At 45.9% G+C, this 17,103-nt stretch overlaps 1 protein-coding gene across 1 annotated transcript in view; it reads right to left on the reverse strand.

The window, feature by feature from the left end:
• Positions 1-17,097, reverse strand: part of SYNPR (synaptoporin) — a 164,740-nt gene extending 147,643 nt beyond the window's left edge. The window contains exons 1-2 of the mRNA XM_019504821.1: positions 17,076-17,097; positions 16,940-17,005 (exon numbers count right to left, since the gene is read on the reverse strand). Coding sequence (XP_019360366.1) covers positions 16,940-17,005; positions 17,076-17,093 — 84 coding nt within the window. The 5' untranslated portion in view covers positions 17,094-17,097. The remainder of the gene's footprint in view (positions 1-16,939; positions 17,006-17,075) is intronic.
• Between the last annotated feature and the right edge of the window lie 6 nt (positions 17,098-17,103).

A 17,103-nucleotide genomic window follows, 5' to 3' on the forward strand; every position in this document is an offset into this window, starting at 1 on the left:
ACGGGGGGGGGGGGGGGGTGTGTGTGTGTGTGTGTGTGTGTGTGTGTGTGTGTGATCAATTTCCTTAGCAGAGAATTTAAGGATTCTGCATCTGTGAAATGATTTATGCTTTCAGATTTGAGAGAAACACATGGACATTTGAGAGGAACACGTGCTATTGATGGCAACTCTCTGGAACAACTGGACACAAAAAATGAAGTCGCAGAGTTCACTAAATTTTCTTCCTTTCACCGAGCTGAACTGGACCCTCGAAATTAATATGACACATAGACCTAGAATTAACTCGTGACATTTTCTAGTCCTCTCTCCAGCTTAGCAGCCTGAGAACAGAGGACTGACATTTATGTTTAATCACTTCAAATGGGAATCTTAGAAACAGCTACCTCTTGGGAGGAACAAACCTCTGATATTCACATTCCCTTGAAAATGAAAGTGGTCTATAGGGTCCTTTGTATCAGTCACACGCACAGCTTTTGCTTCTGGTATTTTTAAATCCTGGGATTCAGTGCTGGGATGTAAGCCCCAAAAGCATGCAGAGGCCTCCCATCTTACCAAGAGACTACTTAGAGCTAGGGACTTTTAACCCAGTAAAGCAGAAAGTACACCCAGCAATTTCAAACAGCAAGAGATAAGGAACAGCATGCCTCAATGTGTGTTCCGGGGACAAAACCATCCTAGGTGCTTCACCAAAGGAAATCATTCTATAATTCATAAAACCCCTGCCAGGTCTCTTCATTTCAGACTTGCACAGATGCACCAAAAAAGGCAAATGTTAGTGGGTTTCTCTCACCAGAGCACACAAACCCCCACCCCTTGAAAGCCAATGATACGTTTCAGGAAACACAATGCTAGCAAATGCGTCCCGCTAAAAATCACTGTGGGCATATATGATCCTTTTCAGCAACCGCTCAGGGCCTACCAGAGACTCACAACATAATGCTGTTCTGCAATTTGGGTTGGGGGTGAATATAATAAAGCAACCAATGACATGAATAAGCAACACCAGGAGAATCTGCCCAGGTCATGAGGCCCCATCTGCAATACTCTGCCGCAATGATGAACACCCCCGATGTGCACAGGTTACCAGTCTTGCACATCAGCTGAACAAACTGCACATACATCCACCACCATTTCAACCAACGTGCAGGGGATCGTGCTCCAGATCTGAAAACACATGCCTCTAAAGTAGGGGCCTGAAACCTTTAACTAGCCAAAACAACCCAGCCCCAGTCTGGCCCGGGGAAGGGTGGCTTTCGTAGCACATCTGAGAGACGGGGAGGTGGGGGAGGCTTTTCTTTGCCTAGAGCCAGGCAAAAGCTTGGGAAGAAGAACCCAGCTCTGTTGCTGGTGCTATTAGACTCAGCATCCTCTGTGGTTGGGCACAGCTGAAGAGATGCAGCATCCACCGACCAACTGATGACACAAGCATCCATCCACACTCCCTCCCGTCAGCTCTTGAACCAATAGTGGAAATTTGCTGCTCAAAGGCCTCCTGCTGCCCCACCTCCATGAGTGTGGAGCAGAATGACAGTGGGCCAGCAGTACAACTACACACATCCACCCCTCGAATACAATGCAAACGCCTGGCACAGAGCATGCCTTGGCCAAAATGGTACAGAGCATGCCTTGGCCACTAGAAAAGATGTTGGAAAACACCCACTGAGGCACACGCTTCTTTACAAACAACAGGCAGCGGTACGCCCTCCTCTGCGGCATCTACATGTGACCATCCATGGGGCTGGGGGCTTTAGAGCAAAGGGAACAGCCTCACTGCTGGTGATGCAGGCTCATCATGCTTGAAATTCTCTGACCTTTGATGTCCCGGCTTGGATAGCAAGAGGCAAGAAGAAGGTGGCTGATTTACGAAGAGATCCTGGCACCTCCCTGGGATAGCAAGGATAGTTTGGCTCCATTTAAGACAGGAGGGGCTTGGAGGGGCCTCCAGTGTTCCTAAAATTCTCCAGACAAGGGGTAAATCTGGATTTCTTTTATTAGACCAACTCAAAGAGTTGGAAAAAATTTCAACCCTTTGTGTTGGTCTAATAAAAGATACCAGATTTACCCCAAGAGCCACATCTGCCTGCGTCCTTAGACCAACACAGGTACAACCCACCCCCCTAAAATTTTCCAGGAAACTTATGTGGAGAGAACAAGATGCGTGGTCACCCAGAGGCTTCCCAATTGAACTGGTTTCTCTGGAGAGAGTGTGCAATCCTCAGCCACAGCTGAGATGACCCCTGAATTCAGTTGCTTCCAAGGGTGGGGAGAAGGAAAAATAAAATATCACACTGCACTGTGTTTTCTTTGCAATAACCCAGAGCTGTGCAGAAGACAGAGTTTAAATGAATTTCCACTCAGATAGCTTCTTATCTGCTTTCTCTTCAGCTTTCAAAAGAGCTCGGCAGGGTTTTTCTCCCCTGTTTTTAATAGGCTGGCAGCCTAAAGACCACTCACAAGTTAGTGTGAAGAGCAAAATCCCTTTCCGACCGCCCTGCTTGGAGTCAGCTTGTATATTATGGCTGTTTTACGTTTGACAGCTACCCTGATTGGTAGGCGACGGGGCTATTGCAGCTGGTGCCTGCAATACTCGACTCATTCTGCATAACCACTGGGGCTTCGGCCGGCTGTGAACCACCCTCCTCGCCACTGCTGCTTCGGTCTCCAGCTGGGATGATCTTGTTTGCTGAATGAGTAGGGCAGCCCACTGAAGTTTTACATGTTAAAACTCTCCCGTGTTTCTTGGTGGCTGACATGGAGCAAGGGGCTTCAAAGGAAATACAGCTGAACTGCTTGCTAACAGTATTCCCCACCCCCCCCTCTTCAGGACACACACATTTTTGGTATCACCCTTAGTTAATAAGCAGCAGAGTCTAGCAAATGCAATAATAGAGCAATATGATCAGCAGTTTCCTCCACACATCGCTGCACTGAATGGAGTCTCAATGGAATCTAGCATTTACCTAGGACTCTATTAATATCTACTACTTAGCCAATATTTATAGCCTACGTACCCAGAGCTGCTGACAAAATGTGTAGAAATGTTAAATAAACCGAACAGTTAAAGCAGCGTAACGACAGATGTAGAGATGCTGAAGAGTGCAATCTATTCTAATTTATGATAATTTGTTTCCTTCATCTGGAGCCCTATTCAGAAGGGAAGGCTGAATGCATCCCCAAGAACAAGGTGGGAATGGTGGGGGAAAATAAAAATCTCTGCAGAAGCTCTTTCAAGCCAAGCAACCGTATTCTCATGCCCAAAGCACAAGCGATGGCTTTAGAGTGGGTGCTTGCGCGTGGGCTGTCATGCCGTCAGCTTACTTCAAGGTGTACCCAGGGACCACCAGACTGACTGTTTACCTCTAATTTCCCATGCAGATTTTGAAGGTGGAGGCTGTTGCCAGGTTTTGTGCAAGATGCACACAGCTTCTCCAAACAGAGCCCTGGTAAGCCTGTCATGCAGCCATCATCTAGAGAAGCAAAGCCAGCAGAGCTAACCTTTCTGGGACTCATCTAGTTTTGGCATCAGTGCCAAGGGATAAGTCATCTGGGCAATACTTGGAGAGGTTCCCAGAGCCTGTTTTAAGATTAAAAAACAAATCTCAGCCATTTTGAGTTGGACACCTCACTCAAAGTATCAATTTTCACAGCCCAGAGAGCCAGAAAACTCTTCAAACAGCCCTCTTTAAACCCCTGTTTGAAAAGGCATTCCTTCCTATGGGAGGCATTGTTCTGCACATGAGCTATATAAAGAAAAGCACACCTGAAAAGCAGATGGCTGGAAACTTCTTCATGCTAATCATTTCAAATAGGGTTTTTAGGAACAGCTTCAGCCTAATGGTAGGTTTGTTCATTTTTCCCACGATGAGGCTCTCCTGTATTTGGCTCAGCCATCCTCTTGGCCAAGGCCATGTTCATATTCAGATAGACAACTCCTTATGAGCGTACGAGGCTGGGAGAGCCTGTTACCATTGCAGTCACATTTCTACCAATGCAAGAATTCAAATGCCAGATGCAACCAATGCATAGAGGGGTGGCAGATGAGAAATGCTGAGAGCCTTGCTCAGTGGCTTTGCATTGTGGGGACACAGGCCACTTCACCTCTCCTGCCCTGCTATGTTACACAGGCCTAGACTTACAATACCTGGGCTTCTCTTTGGGGGTGGAGTGAATGAATTTCATGTACAGATTTCCAGTGCTCTTATGAGGCTGTCATTCATTTCAAATATCCAATTTATTTTCTTAAATCACCAGCACATCTTAAGTGAGAAACACAGTTTTTAACTGGAAAAAGTACGCCCTTAGCCCAGTCTTTGAACTTTGCTTTTGAACTTGAATTCCCTCTGCAGGGAGAAAAATCATTCTAGAAGAAAAGGTCAGCAGGAAGTAGCCCATGAAAACCGAGGGAAGGTGCCACACCACAAAAAAGACATGCTTTTTGTTAATTTAGCAAGTGGAGCTTATATGCGAGTGTGCAGCAGCACGGTGTCTACACTTTAATTTTTTTTTGAGCATGGCATCTTGGTGAGAAGAGGCATCAGACCAAGAATTTGCTAAAGGTTCTCCTGTCTTCCTTCTTTGTAGCTCTGCTGTGTGAAATGGTCAACTCCCCCCACAAAATATCCCCTGAGGTTCCCCCAGTGGCAGAGTATGCATATCCAACGGAAACTGATGTCCACAATGGCTCCTCTCCCTAGGAAACTCTGCAGCTTTCTCCAAAGTAGTGGGGTTCTTTTTGTTATGTGGCAGGAGGAGCTTTCCCTGCATATGTCAGCCAGCCACGAAGCCAGCGTCTGTTGCCTTCCAGGGCTTGAGCAATCTGGACAGACACAGATTTGGTGCTGGAACAGACTCACTTTTTTGTAGAGCAGACAGCCACAAATGACAGCTGATAACTGGAGCAGGGCGAGCACACATTATCCAACAAGCCAGAGCAGGAGGCCAAATAGTGGCTACTTGGAGCTACTTGCTATTTCTTTCTATTATCTTTGAACTGCACTGGTTTCACCATACCCTGAACATGCCCTGTTTTGGCCAAAGAGGGCTACTGTGCACATGGTGCAGTCAGAGGCTTAAATGCACAGCTATAAAGGGCTACACAAGGAAGGAAGAAAGAAAGAAAGAAAGATCACACTGTCTTAAAAGCCAGCAACAGTGCTAAGCTGAAAATTGTTCAGGAAAACTGGATTTTAGTGCAAAGTTGGGCTTTCAACTCAGTAAAAACTGCCTGCTTTGTGCAGGAAATTTCAATCCTTAGCCAAATCACAGTCAACCCCACCATACACAACATGCTCTGATCTGGAAATGCCACTGCGATGCCTCATGAGAGCTTTAGTTCAGCTGACTCAAGCTTCCATTCTCTATGTGCAAACACTAATGCGACACTCCAAAATAAACAAGTTTAAATTTTATAAACCCATTTAAGTTAACGAGGATTAAACCCTGTGTCATGTACAGGCACCCAGTAAGGCCAAACTCATCAACCAGACTGCATTTTTCATGATATGCTACTACAGTAACTCCCATATTACACCCTCTCTCTTCAAGGGATATCATGGGAGACCTACGCTGAACTCCACTGGACATCCAGACCCAAAGCAAGGCCACCTGAGATGCGCTGATCCAGACCTGTGGGAACAGCTTGAACTATGGTATTTTGTACCTCATCAAGGCTCCTCACCTTGCAGCTCAGACAGCCTTATGCCTCCATCAGCAGCCTTGAAATGGATGGGATGCAGGCAACTTGAAACTGCTTTAGAAGTCTGAAATTAAGAGCCCCTAGTCAGCTTCACCAATTGTGCAGTTAAAGTACTGTGTGCAAGAGATCTGATGTCCTTCATATTTCAGATAAATTATATTTACCACGACGTAAGCAATGATCAACAAGAGAAGTTACATATGATGCAGTTCCAATCATTGCTACCAGAATCCACAAGTAACTATGGCTCTAGTTACAGACCATGCCGCTACCCCTGCTCTTCCACCACTGCAACCCCTCATTTGTTCTCAGGCCAGTCACCTGCAGTGCAGCTAATGGAAGGGGAGAAACCAGCTGTAATGGTCCAGTGGCTTTGAACATTGGATCCATACCTGGATGGCCCTCTCCATTTTCAAAATTTGCTCATCAGTAGAACTAAAAGGAACAATGTGCAACCAAATATTTATTGGGTGGATCTAGCCTTTCTCCACCCATTTGCAGATTATACTTACCAACAGGATAAGCATAAATTTCTGTGGACATTTCTATACATGCATTTATGCTGGCTTAAATGTACTGTGCAGTAATTTACTGCATAGTACATTTAAGCCAGCAGGAATAGGCCGGCATCTACATGTGCAGACATTAAAGTGCATTAACTCTGTGCGTAGACTGACTTGGGACTAAAGTTAGTCCCAAGTCAGTCCACACACAGAGTGTTACTGAAAAGTAAGGCATCTACACGTGTGTTACTGGGCAGTAACTAATTGGGTATAAATTTGATACATGCATGATGCAGGTATCACATTTATGCTCAAGTTGGCATAAATTGTCATTCATGTTCAAGTTGGTGTAAATGCAGTACAGGCACGCATTGGTAGATGCGCACCTGTACTGCACAGTAATTTTGGTTACTATGAAGTAAATGCGCACATGTAGATGTGCCCTGCATGTTCTTTTTCTTGCATATAAGCAAATTACAACTAGCAAGATACTTAAGTATTCCCACACCAGTAGGCAGTTTCTAATACTCAGTTCAGCGATAAGTCAACACAGTTGCATTGCATGATATTCTCTCTCCCCCAATAAGGTGATCCAGTCTTTACACTCAAAATGAATTTCATTTAATTAATACATGCATTTTGACTTTGTGAATAAAATCTTTTCACGGACAACTTTATAAACATTATCCTCAAAAGCAAATTAAAAAAAAATGGAGAAGACACAGTCAAAGCGCAGTTCTACTTAAGAAGACACTCAGATATCTCATAAATAATTTCTGTCCCTCCACACATCTCTAGTTAATCCAAAACCTCACTTTGTAGTACATTTAATGTACCCAACATTCAGTGTTGGACAGAACATCTCCTTCTGGACCCTGAGAACCATTCAGATTCAAATGCATCCCCCTCCTTCTGCATGTGAGATTAGCATGAAATACTGTTCAAGCACAATAAAGAATGCAGGATTTATCAGCTGCCCAAGATCAAAGTCACACAGCAGCAAAGAATTCAATTAAAATGTTAAACTTAAACAGGAAGGCATCCATTGTTTAATCTGTCAGCATCTTATTTCAAACTGGGATCTAAATTCCACTTGCATGCTCTTCTTGTTGAAGACAGCCCTGAAAGTTTTGCTGGACATCTCTGAAGCTTTATTAAACACACCCTTGCTTTTCATTTTGGAGGGACATATTTTGCATCACGGGTCCCAGACAGCATTCATAGAAATGGCCCAATTATAAACAATTTCTATTTCTTAATAGACACTTATATTATAGAAGCAACCAAAAGCTGTGACAGGGATCAGTGAGAGGCTGAGCCAGGCACTGCACAAACATAGAGGCAGCCCCTCTATCCTGGGGGGTTTATCATCTCCAACATGGACACATGGCTGCTGTATTTAACACTATCCCACAGGCTCAGCTCTGCCTGACCTGCTCTGGATGCTAAGGGTTTTTTGTTTTTTATTATCATATTTTATGTTCCGGGTCAAATCAGCCAAATCAGTCCCAAATCATATCGATTGAGCAGAACTCAATCGTTCTAAACACAGTGTACAATGCTATAAGTAGAGAGCATCCTCCGTCCCAGCCTCTTACCCTAGTACTTCAGATACTCCCAAATCCATTGGCAGGTATCCTATGTTCAGGCCCAAGCCTGAAGGTCTTGGGATTTGGATGCCTCCTACACTTGATCTTATCCCAAGGGTTTGTTCAGATGGGGAAAAGGCCAGAAGGTATCGTATGGAACAATGGAGACAGGTCTGGAAGAGTCCACACCAGGGCAAACCACTGATATTTTCCTCCCTCTCTCCCCTAAACACCCAGAAAAACACACAGAATATTTTCCTTGAAGCAGCACCAAGTTTGTTCCAGGCCGGCATTCTCACTCCCAAAACCTATTTCACAGGAAGGTCTCACCCGGTGCTCTCTCTCCCTCATGCCATCTGGCTATATTGTAATCCCGGAGCGCTGCCTTGCAAGGATAAGGACCAAAGGACACACTTGTCTGGCACTGAGCGCCTCTGTCAGCTCCCAAAAGTGGTTATGGACCCCTGCATTGTCAAGACCCCCTGTCAGGAGTTGTTGCCCGCGTTTGTCTCAGCTGCCAGCGAAGGAAGCAATGCCCTGGGGAAGCATTTCTTCACTTTGAATGAGGGCAATAGCATCTACTCTTTCACACATTGCACTGCCCTGGCCCTGCAGAGCTATTGCCAGTATTTCACAGCCTGACCCAGATGGTGTGAAGCCACATCTGTGACTGTGGCTTAGTGCAGACATACCTGGCCTGGCTTTACACTAGCTCTCTTGGTATGGATGACAGCTGTCAGCAAACTCAGCACAAAGAGCAAAGTTCACCTACACCTGGGTAATACACAATTTCCCCTCTCTAGAGCTACAGGGGCCACTCTTTGTTGACTCCCCCAAGTATTAATCAAGGCCCGAGCATCTTATGGCAAGAAAAGAAATTACGGGAGGAAGGGAAACAAGCAATATTGAACAAATACGAAGACAGCCGAATCACAGGGCCCCACTGAGCCTGCCTCTGAGCGTAAGAGGATTTGAGCTGCATTTCATAATCTCAAGCAGCAGAAATTTTGGATTTGCATCATCCAAGGAATTTGGCAGCACGGCAAAGCATCTGCACCAACAGGCATGAAGGATCAAGGTGCAAAGAAAAAAAAATAATCATACCAAGTATGCTAAGGCAAAGGGATTAAAAACACCAACTATTTTCTGAAATTCAAACAGCCACCGAAGGACCACTATGCACCTTCTTCCATGGCAGAAAAGTTCTTGAGGAGCTTAGATAAGAGCCTTGTCTGTGAAATTTCAAGGAAATGTTTTCATCCATTTCTAGGTGAACAGTCTGCTGGACGGCCGGCAGAGCTGTCAGGTGTTTCTCAAGGAATGGAAATCTGGTTGACAGGGCAGTAGTTTCACAAAGCAGTCACATGGGACTTATCTGCACCGCTGGTACTGGAACTGCATGCCTCCTGCCTTCAGAGAACATGCATGATCTTGGCCGCCTCGTCACGATATAGTTTTGGGGGGTCCAGTACTCCAGGACAAACCCCTCATTCTTCCAAAGCTGGGAGACGTTTTCCTCTGCCAGCACATTCAGGACATTACACCATGGGTGTCTTGCTTGGTGCCCACACCAGCTTGCCAGGCTGTTGGTGGGTTTCACTTATTTAATATGCCCCCAGAACAGCACAGACCCTGTGCAACGTTAGCTGGCAAAGCCTCTGCTTGGCATGACATCTGCACCCGTGTACGGGGCATGCAAACACAGGCATGAGCTGGCACTCACTTCCATTGCAGTCCCAGGTGCATTATATTTTGGACCCTCTCGAGGGCTGGGCCTACGTCTGCACTTTTCTCAGCATAGTTCAACTCCTGCTTTCAGACTGCAGCATGTCTCTGCGCCCAGCTCATGGTAACTCAATGGGGCAGACTGGTGTCACCCCCTTGGGAACTGCGACTGTTTTGAAAATGCAGAGACCAGCTGGTTTGCAAGGGGGGGGGGTGGTATTTATCCATAGGAACATCCCAGACTTTGCAATAACAGAATGCTTGTAGGCATATTATCTTCATCAAATCTTAGCCTTCCTTTGCCTGTTTCAGCAGGTCCTTCATCCTTGGTGTCCCTAAATTATGAAACCATGTCACAGTGTTTCTTTGCAGCTCTTCTTCCTACCTTTCTTCATCAGGCTTCTCTTCTGAATGGTTTTCCAGTCTGAAAGATACTCTCGTTGGTCTTCCCCTCCTCTCAGTCCATGTCAGAAGAGCCATGGCATCCATCAGATCACAAGAGATCAGCAGTTGGGGCTGTCTACAGCCACTCGTGTTTTGGTTCCTATATAGCTAAGAATAATTTAACATTTAATTACCTTGAGCCAGGCAGATAATAACCACCAACATCAAGAAATATATGGCATTAATAAAACGAATACCTCATGTTCTATAGACACAGAAAGCCGGGAATTAGAGAGTTGCATACGCGAGTAACCAGTGGGCACACAAATTGGACACTCGGATGTACATATGCAGATGTGCACAGCCTGATAACGAAGAAACAGCTTATAATATTATATTTGTGTGGTACAATCTTGGGAGGGGGAGAGGGGAAAGACAGTCCTTAGCTGAATGCATCATATTACCCAGCCTCTTATAAGGCAATAATGTGCATCACAATTACAGCCACTGAAAGACTCTATGATTTTATGCACTAAGCACTTGCTTAAAGAAAAAAAAAGTATGCATTTTTGGGGGAGGAGGGGAGAAAGGTTTTAGCTTTTTTGGTTGAGAAAGTCAAATCTTCCAAATGCACAAACCCTCCTTCTGATAAAGCATGCCTCTCATGGCCAAGAGAGTAAATAGGGTGAATTAAGCAGAGCAACAGCTTACAGTTTGCTTTTACTCAATATTCTTTTACTTCTGCCAAAAAAATTGCCGTCACCTTAGCAACTATGTCACACTTCACAATATACAACCCATTCTTAACAAAACACCTTAAAAACAGCACGTCCACACTGTGCGATCACTTCTATACTTTTCAGGCACCTTTTGAAGATGGAAATGAGTTATAGAGGGCCTTCATTTGCCAGTTACCAGAAGCCCCCCCAGATGGCTGGACACTATTTTACATATCCTTTTCCATCTCCCAAGACAGTTGTGTGTCATAGCAGGGCAGCAAAAATGGAAAGACTGCATTTACATGAGTATGGAGCTGAAGAGGCAGGACCTTTCTACCCCACATGGTATGTAGTACTGCATGCTTTCTATATCATCGCTTGATTGCTTCAGCAGGAAATGACAATATGGGTCCTTTCTTTGGGACTGATGTACATACTAAGGTACATGGCCAACTTGAATCCCTGATTTGGGGAGGAAAGGTCTTCATGTCGTAACTGCCAGATTATTTAGTCTACTGCAAAAGCGATAAGACTTGTTACCAAAACCTAAATTACCACTGACATAAAGACAGGGACTAAGCCCTCCGGTTTCCAACGCTAACAGTATCTCGCTCGCTGAGCTAATTTTCTTTTATTTCCCAGCCCCTTTTGCAAAGTCTGCACCTACAGATGTCAACTGGGGAGGCTTTTACCCAGTGGCTAAAATTAGGCAGATGCCAATTGACATCAAAGATGACGGATGCATCTCTTTGAAATAAAATGGGAAGAATGCTTCATCTTTTAGTGTATGTCTAATGACACAAAATCCTCTGTCACCATGCCCATACCTGCTAGTTTGAAAGTCAGATCATATTTGCTCTTCCCGTCATAGAGTCTTGCCTTGCATATATAATAAATTTTAGCATTAATGAGTCTCTCTTCTCAACCCTATTGTGAATGCTGAAAAACATCTCTCTTCCCAACCCCCCCCACGCACACACAAAACCCATGCCAGCTGAATTTGTCATCAAATAGATGGCTCGTTTAAGACAGACCTTGTGGAAAGATATGCTCACCATCAGCTATGATACCAAGTAGATTGCAAGTAAGGGCTGTACGATTCAAATTTTTATCTAACATCATATTTTCTCGAGTGATTGCTGCTTATAGGTCCTTCTCACATAAGGGAAAAGGCACGTGCAAACTCCTAACAAGACTGCTTGACTCTAGTACTCCCCAAGTATCCTGCACGGCCTGTGTTGGGGCAAATTTCTGATGGCTCTTCAAGATGCAACTGGTAGCAGTCAGCTGCTGAGACCCGCTCAGCTATTACGGTGCTATAACCTGATGAAAGCAGTGCAAAGTGGTCAGGACTCTGACCATGGTAAGGCATCAGACTTTCAAGTGTCAAATTTGCTTTGTCCTACATGCACAAGGCAAGGCAAGGCAGGATCATCTCCCACAGCACTGTAAAATTAAAGCCAGCTTGTTTCTCAACAGGCCAAGAACCATCGCCAAGTGCTCATTACCATCACTGAGGGCCAACCCCTGGGTTCAGTGTGCATGGGTTGGCATTTCTGAAGCTGCCCTGTGTTTTCAGATACCCAGTCCCTATTGGAAGTCAATAGGGCTTTGCTGTTCAAATGCCCCAAACAGCTCAAACTATTCCAGATAGTCTAATAAAAGATATTGGATTTACCCGAAGAACCTTGTCTGCCTATGTCCTTAGACCAACATGGCCATAACCTACACTGTCAACCAGCTTTCGGAATTTTAGTCTATGAAGGTGCAAATCTACCCACCTTCTGTATATAACAACAACCATCTGCACCCATGCAAATCCTGCGGTTCAATTTTCTACACAAAAGCAAGAATCAGAGGAACTTGTACTTATCCAGGGTTCATCCAATGTTCACATACAAATTGTCTTAGCCAAAGAGTCACAGGCTTAAGAACCCCAAAGTGCTGATGGATTTAAATCACAAGCACATTCAAATCTATTGCCCGTCACTAATTAACAGGTTCCAACAGCACTAATTAAATGACCCTCCATGTAAACCTGTAAGTGACAATAGATGGTGGTTTTGGGGGCTGAGCACTTCTGAAAATTGGTCAGGAAGATCGGCCTTGTAGTGCAAATGATTTTTAGTCCTGCCTGATTTAAAAAGAAAGAAAGAAAAAAGCTCCTGCCTACATGAAGGGATAGCCACACAAGGCTTTTGTGCCAAAATTCCTTACTGTGACTACCATGCCACCAAAGACAGTGTTCTAGGTGGGCAGGTGGCTGCCAAATCCCGTTCAGAGCTGGACATTACAATCCCAGCAGCAACTGACACCTCGTCTCCTCTAGAGTCTCCCCTGCCAGAGCTGAACTGGTGGGAAAACTCACCATATCGGGGTGCTCACTGCATATATTTTAATAGCACCAACGTTATGAGCATGCATCTCAATATAAGAACAAACCCCACCAACCCACCACCACCGCTGCTCCAAGCCCATGCACAGAAACGCAGTTACGCAGGCAACTGCTGCTCCGTTGAGCAATTCCATCTCTAGGCACCCATGGGAACTGGTAGAGATATTAGAGAGGATACCTTGACTCCTTTTTCATAGCTGGCAATGTAAATAAATCAAGACTTGATGTTGGAAGATAAAATTTTGTACCTCCTGGTGGCAAATAGTTGAGAGGGAAGAAAAAAAAAAAAGTAACCGGTAACCCAAGCCTTTCCTAACACATTGAGGAGCACTTTGGAAAACTTTAAACCTACAGATAACTCTGCCAAAAATATACGTTGCATATGTATATATATGCATCTGTGGGGTTGTGTGTGTAGACACAGAGGCAGATACCCTATGTGTCTATATACGCATGTATACATATTTAGAGGGAGTGTTTGCTATTGGCAGGGAAATGTTCACAACAGTCATTTCTCAGCTGAAGGTGCGATACCCTGCTTGTGACATCACGATGGGTTGCAATGTCTCCGTGGATTATGATTAAATGTGAGAAAGCAGCAGCAGAAACAGATGAGCCCTTAAGAAACAAACAGCCCCCTCTCCTGCAAACGCCTCTAGAAATAACAAATGGGGGAAGAAAGAATGGCAACAACAGAACTGCTTTTATGTTGGTTTTCCCAACATTTTCCAGGAGGCTGCAAAAGTCTAGTGGGCACACCTCTAGTCATCCAACCACCTGAACAAGGAATTACACACCTGTAAATACTCCCTGTCATGTTGTTAGTGCCCTGAATAACCAGGACCTAACAGCTCAAAGGTACTTTACAAATCTCTCTTTTGACTTTTGCCTGACTGAAGTGAAATCAATTTAGTCTCAAAACAGCTCTCTCCACCATGACTTTTCAGGAAATAAAAATACAAAACAGCACTAAGGCACCTGAGAAATGTGTGCCAAATCACTTGACATGCATGTAGCTGCATGAGTACTCAGGAAATCAGCCCTGTGAACAAAACCTCAGTTTTGCACTGTTCTCTTAGTGGTGGGTGGGAATCAACACAAGAGATAAAAGCCCACCAGAATTACACTTTGGGTAAGCTTCTCCGCAGTGACCTAGTAAAGCTCCTGCTATTCAAGATCCATGTCCTCCCTTGAGCAAGGAACTGCACACCAGCTGAATCTTGTGCAGCTGTGCGGTGGTTTTAGGATGCAAACCCAGTTTCCACGCTTGAGACTCAAAGCATCTTACCCATAACCTCGTTGTAAAAAAAATATTTGTGCTTAGCTCTACAGTGGTGATAGGTCTGTGGTTAGTAGCTCTTCTGGGAGCTCTGCTGCAGTTAGTGCTTAAAGGGTATTTAATTAACTAACATGAATTACCTACAAGCTATTCTCTCTGTGGGCCTAACCACGAGAGATGGATGGTGCAGCTGCAACTTCAAGATGGGGCTGCTTTTCAACTTCCATTACCCTAAATATTTGACCACTACATCTTCTGGCATTCAAAATGTGCGCTCACATTCAACCCGCAAATCCTCCCAGCATTGTATTTGTCCCAGCATGGTCAAGTGCCCTGTAAAATGGTACATACAGCAGGCCATTCTTCAAGTCCAGTAAGTCACAAGTTTCCTCACCACTTTGCAACGGGTGGGGACAGATGCTCCCCAGCTCCTAGGTGCTTCCAAGATGCTAGACAACTCACAGAACCAAGATACAGTCACTCGAGATGAACTGCAACGAACACCATTTCCCCCCAGATGCCATTTTTGATTCAACTACAACGTTTAAAAGCCACGGTGCTTAGGAGATCTTATGTGCCTGGATATACAATTAACACGGGAAGAAATCAGGCTGCCCATTTCCCTACAATACTTTTCTTGCTTGCGTTCCATAGGAGAAATCCAAAGGTCACCTGACTGTCCTGGTGACTGGAGGAGAGAAACCGTGACATCCCAAAATGGGGACAAATGAAGAGAAATTTTTTTTAGGTCATTTACATCTATTATTGCAAACACCCACTTAGCTCATTTCAGCAGCATTGAAGAGAAAGGGGTGTTTTGAGATCTAAGATCCCATATCCTGTTTGTGCAGCTCAAAGGTGAGAAAGCTCACAGCACACAGTTGAGATTTTTATGAGTCCTCTAACTCAAATGCAGGAAAGGAAAGAAAGATGGGGGGAAAAAAAAAGACTTGTTATTCCTCATATTTCCAAGGTTAAAAAAAAAAAGGCAGAAAAAGTTTTGTGGTCATTGCAAATTGCGGTCATTAGGCTTTTGTTTGTTTTTCATAGACAAGCAAAGATTTAAATTCTTTCCATTCTCTTTTCAGTTCTTAAAATAACACTTTAAATGTATATAATTGTGCTCTAATTCCTTTGCCAGCTCTCTTACACAACAGTGGATATGCCTTGTTATCAGCTCTCACCATAAAGTTATGAAAAACTCATCCATACTAAACAAGAGCAGCTTGGGTAAATTCCACTGTGATCAGCGCTTTTTCCATCTAGAAGGGGGGGGAGCGGAAAAATCCCTGACACGCATTCTCACACCCAAAATGAAACAGCTGTAGATCCAGCAATTAGGGGTGTAATTTGACTGTTCTGATCAAGTGCACCAGAGGCTGTGAAGCTGCTGGGAAATCTGAGCTGCCACAGAACATGCAAGCGCATTTGGGTTTTTTTAGGTTGAAAATGGTAGCTGTGCTGAACAAATGGGCATGAAGAAGAGGTGGAGGGGAAAAAGGAACGGAGCACTGCTGCATGGAGGGGAAAAAAGACAAACTGAGAAGAGAAGAACAACTGGGTTATTTAAAGGGGATTTTTCCCCCCCTCCCTAAGTCAGCCTGGTCAGAAATCAGACATTGTGCAAAGCACTTGGGTCACACACTCACCTCTTTGGAAAGGAGGGACAGTCGCTTGTATTTTAGTGAAATACTTACCGCGCTTTTGTGGCATCGGGCTCTGCTTGCAACGAAGTCAACACTTACCTCCAGCATTCATGGCCTGGAGGGAAGCAGGACAGGGAAAGTCCACTGCATCTGTGTTTTTCTCATGACCCCCGACCATGAAGCCTTTTCTGCTTTTGCGCCACGGAGGATGAAGGCCCTTGCTCCGGCGTGGAGTGATGATGAAGCCGAGGAGCAGCACTTGCTGCCCTGACGGGGCTGGGAGGGGACCACCCTCCAAAGCTGAGAAAGGCTCAGCAGGCCCCCAAAGACCTTCCATTGCATCTCACCCCCATCTGGCAGGAGAAGCAGCCCCTTCCCTTAGCTGTGAGTGCCTCAGCCCTCGCTTACAGACAGAGACAGACAGCGCTCATCCACCCCGCCAGACACAACCCCGCTGTCCAAGTGCCACCGAATCCCAGCAGCGCAAAGGCCCAGAGTCATGCACGGCAGGACACGCCTGGAGCATCCTCAGCGCCAGCGCGGTCCAGCAGCCTCGCCCCCCCAGGCCTGCGAGTGGGCACAGGGGTGCGCTCGGACCGATGAGGCGCTCGGGACCCACACAGCCGGGCACGGGCACATATAGAGGCAGGCAGGCCCTCGGGAGACATCCTTCCCCAGCTGCCCCACGCCGGGAGCAGGCGATTAATCCTATGTGACGCGTGCTGAACTTTCCGCTCGCCCCGGCTCTCCTCCTCCTCCTCCTCTCGGAGACCCACTGGCAATGCGTGTCATCGGACCTGCAGCTTTCGCTCCCAATAAGCATCACTGGACAACTTGGCTGGCTGCAACGCGGGGCTCTTTCTCTTGCTTTTAAGCAGGAGGGCGGGCGAGGGGGGAAAGGGGAGGGGAAAAGCAAGCCCTGGAGCGGGGGGATGCAGGCAGGCAGGGGGGCCAGGAGGAGCAGGGCAAGGGTGTTGGCGGCAGCCCCCCAGCCCCGCACTCACCCACTCCAGCAGGCGCAGGAAAGCCAGCGGCTCCTTGACGGCGCGGAAGGAGCCGGCCGAGGCGAGCTGCGGACGGAGACAGGCGGGTTAGCCGCGGGCACACGTCGCCCCGCCACCCCGCGCCCCCGGCCCCTACCTGGTTCACCGCCTCCATGGCCCAGCCG

Source organism: Gavialis gangeticus, unplaced genomic scaffold (assembly GCF_001723915.1).
Source record: "Gavialis gangeticus isolate Ggan-Ray unplaced genomic scaffold, GavGan_comp1, whole genome shotgun sequence".
Lineage (NCBI taxonomy): Eukaryota > Metazoa > Chordata > Crocodylia > Gavialidae > Gavialis > Gavialis gangeticus.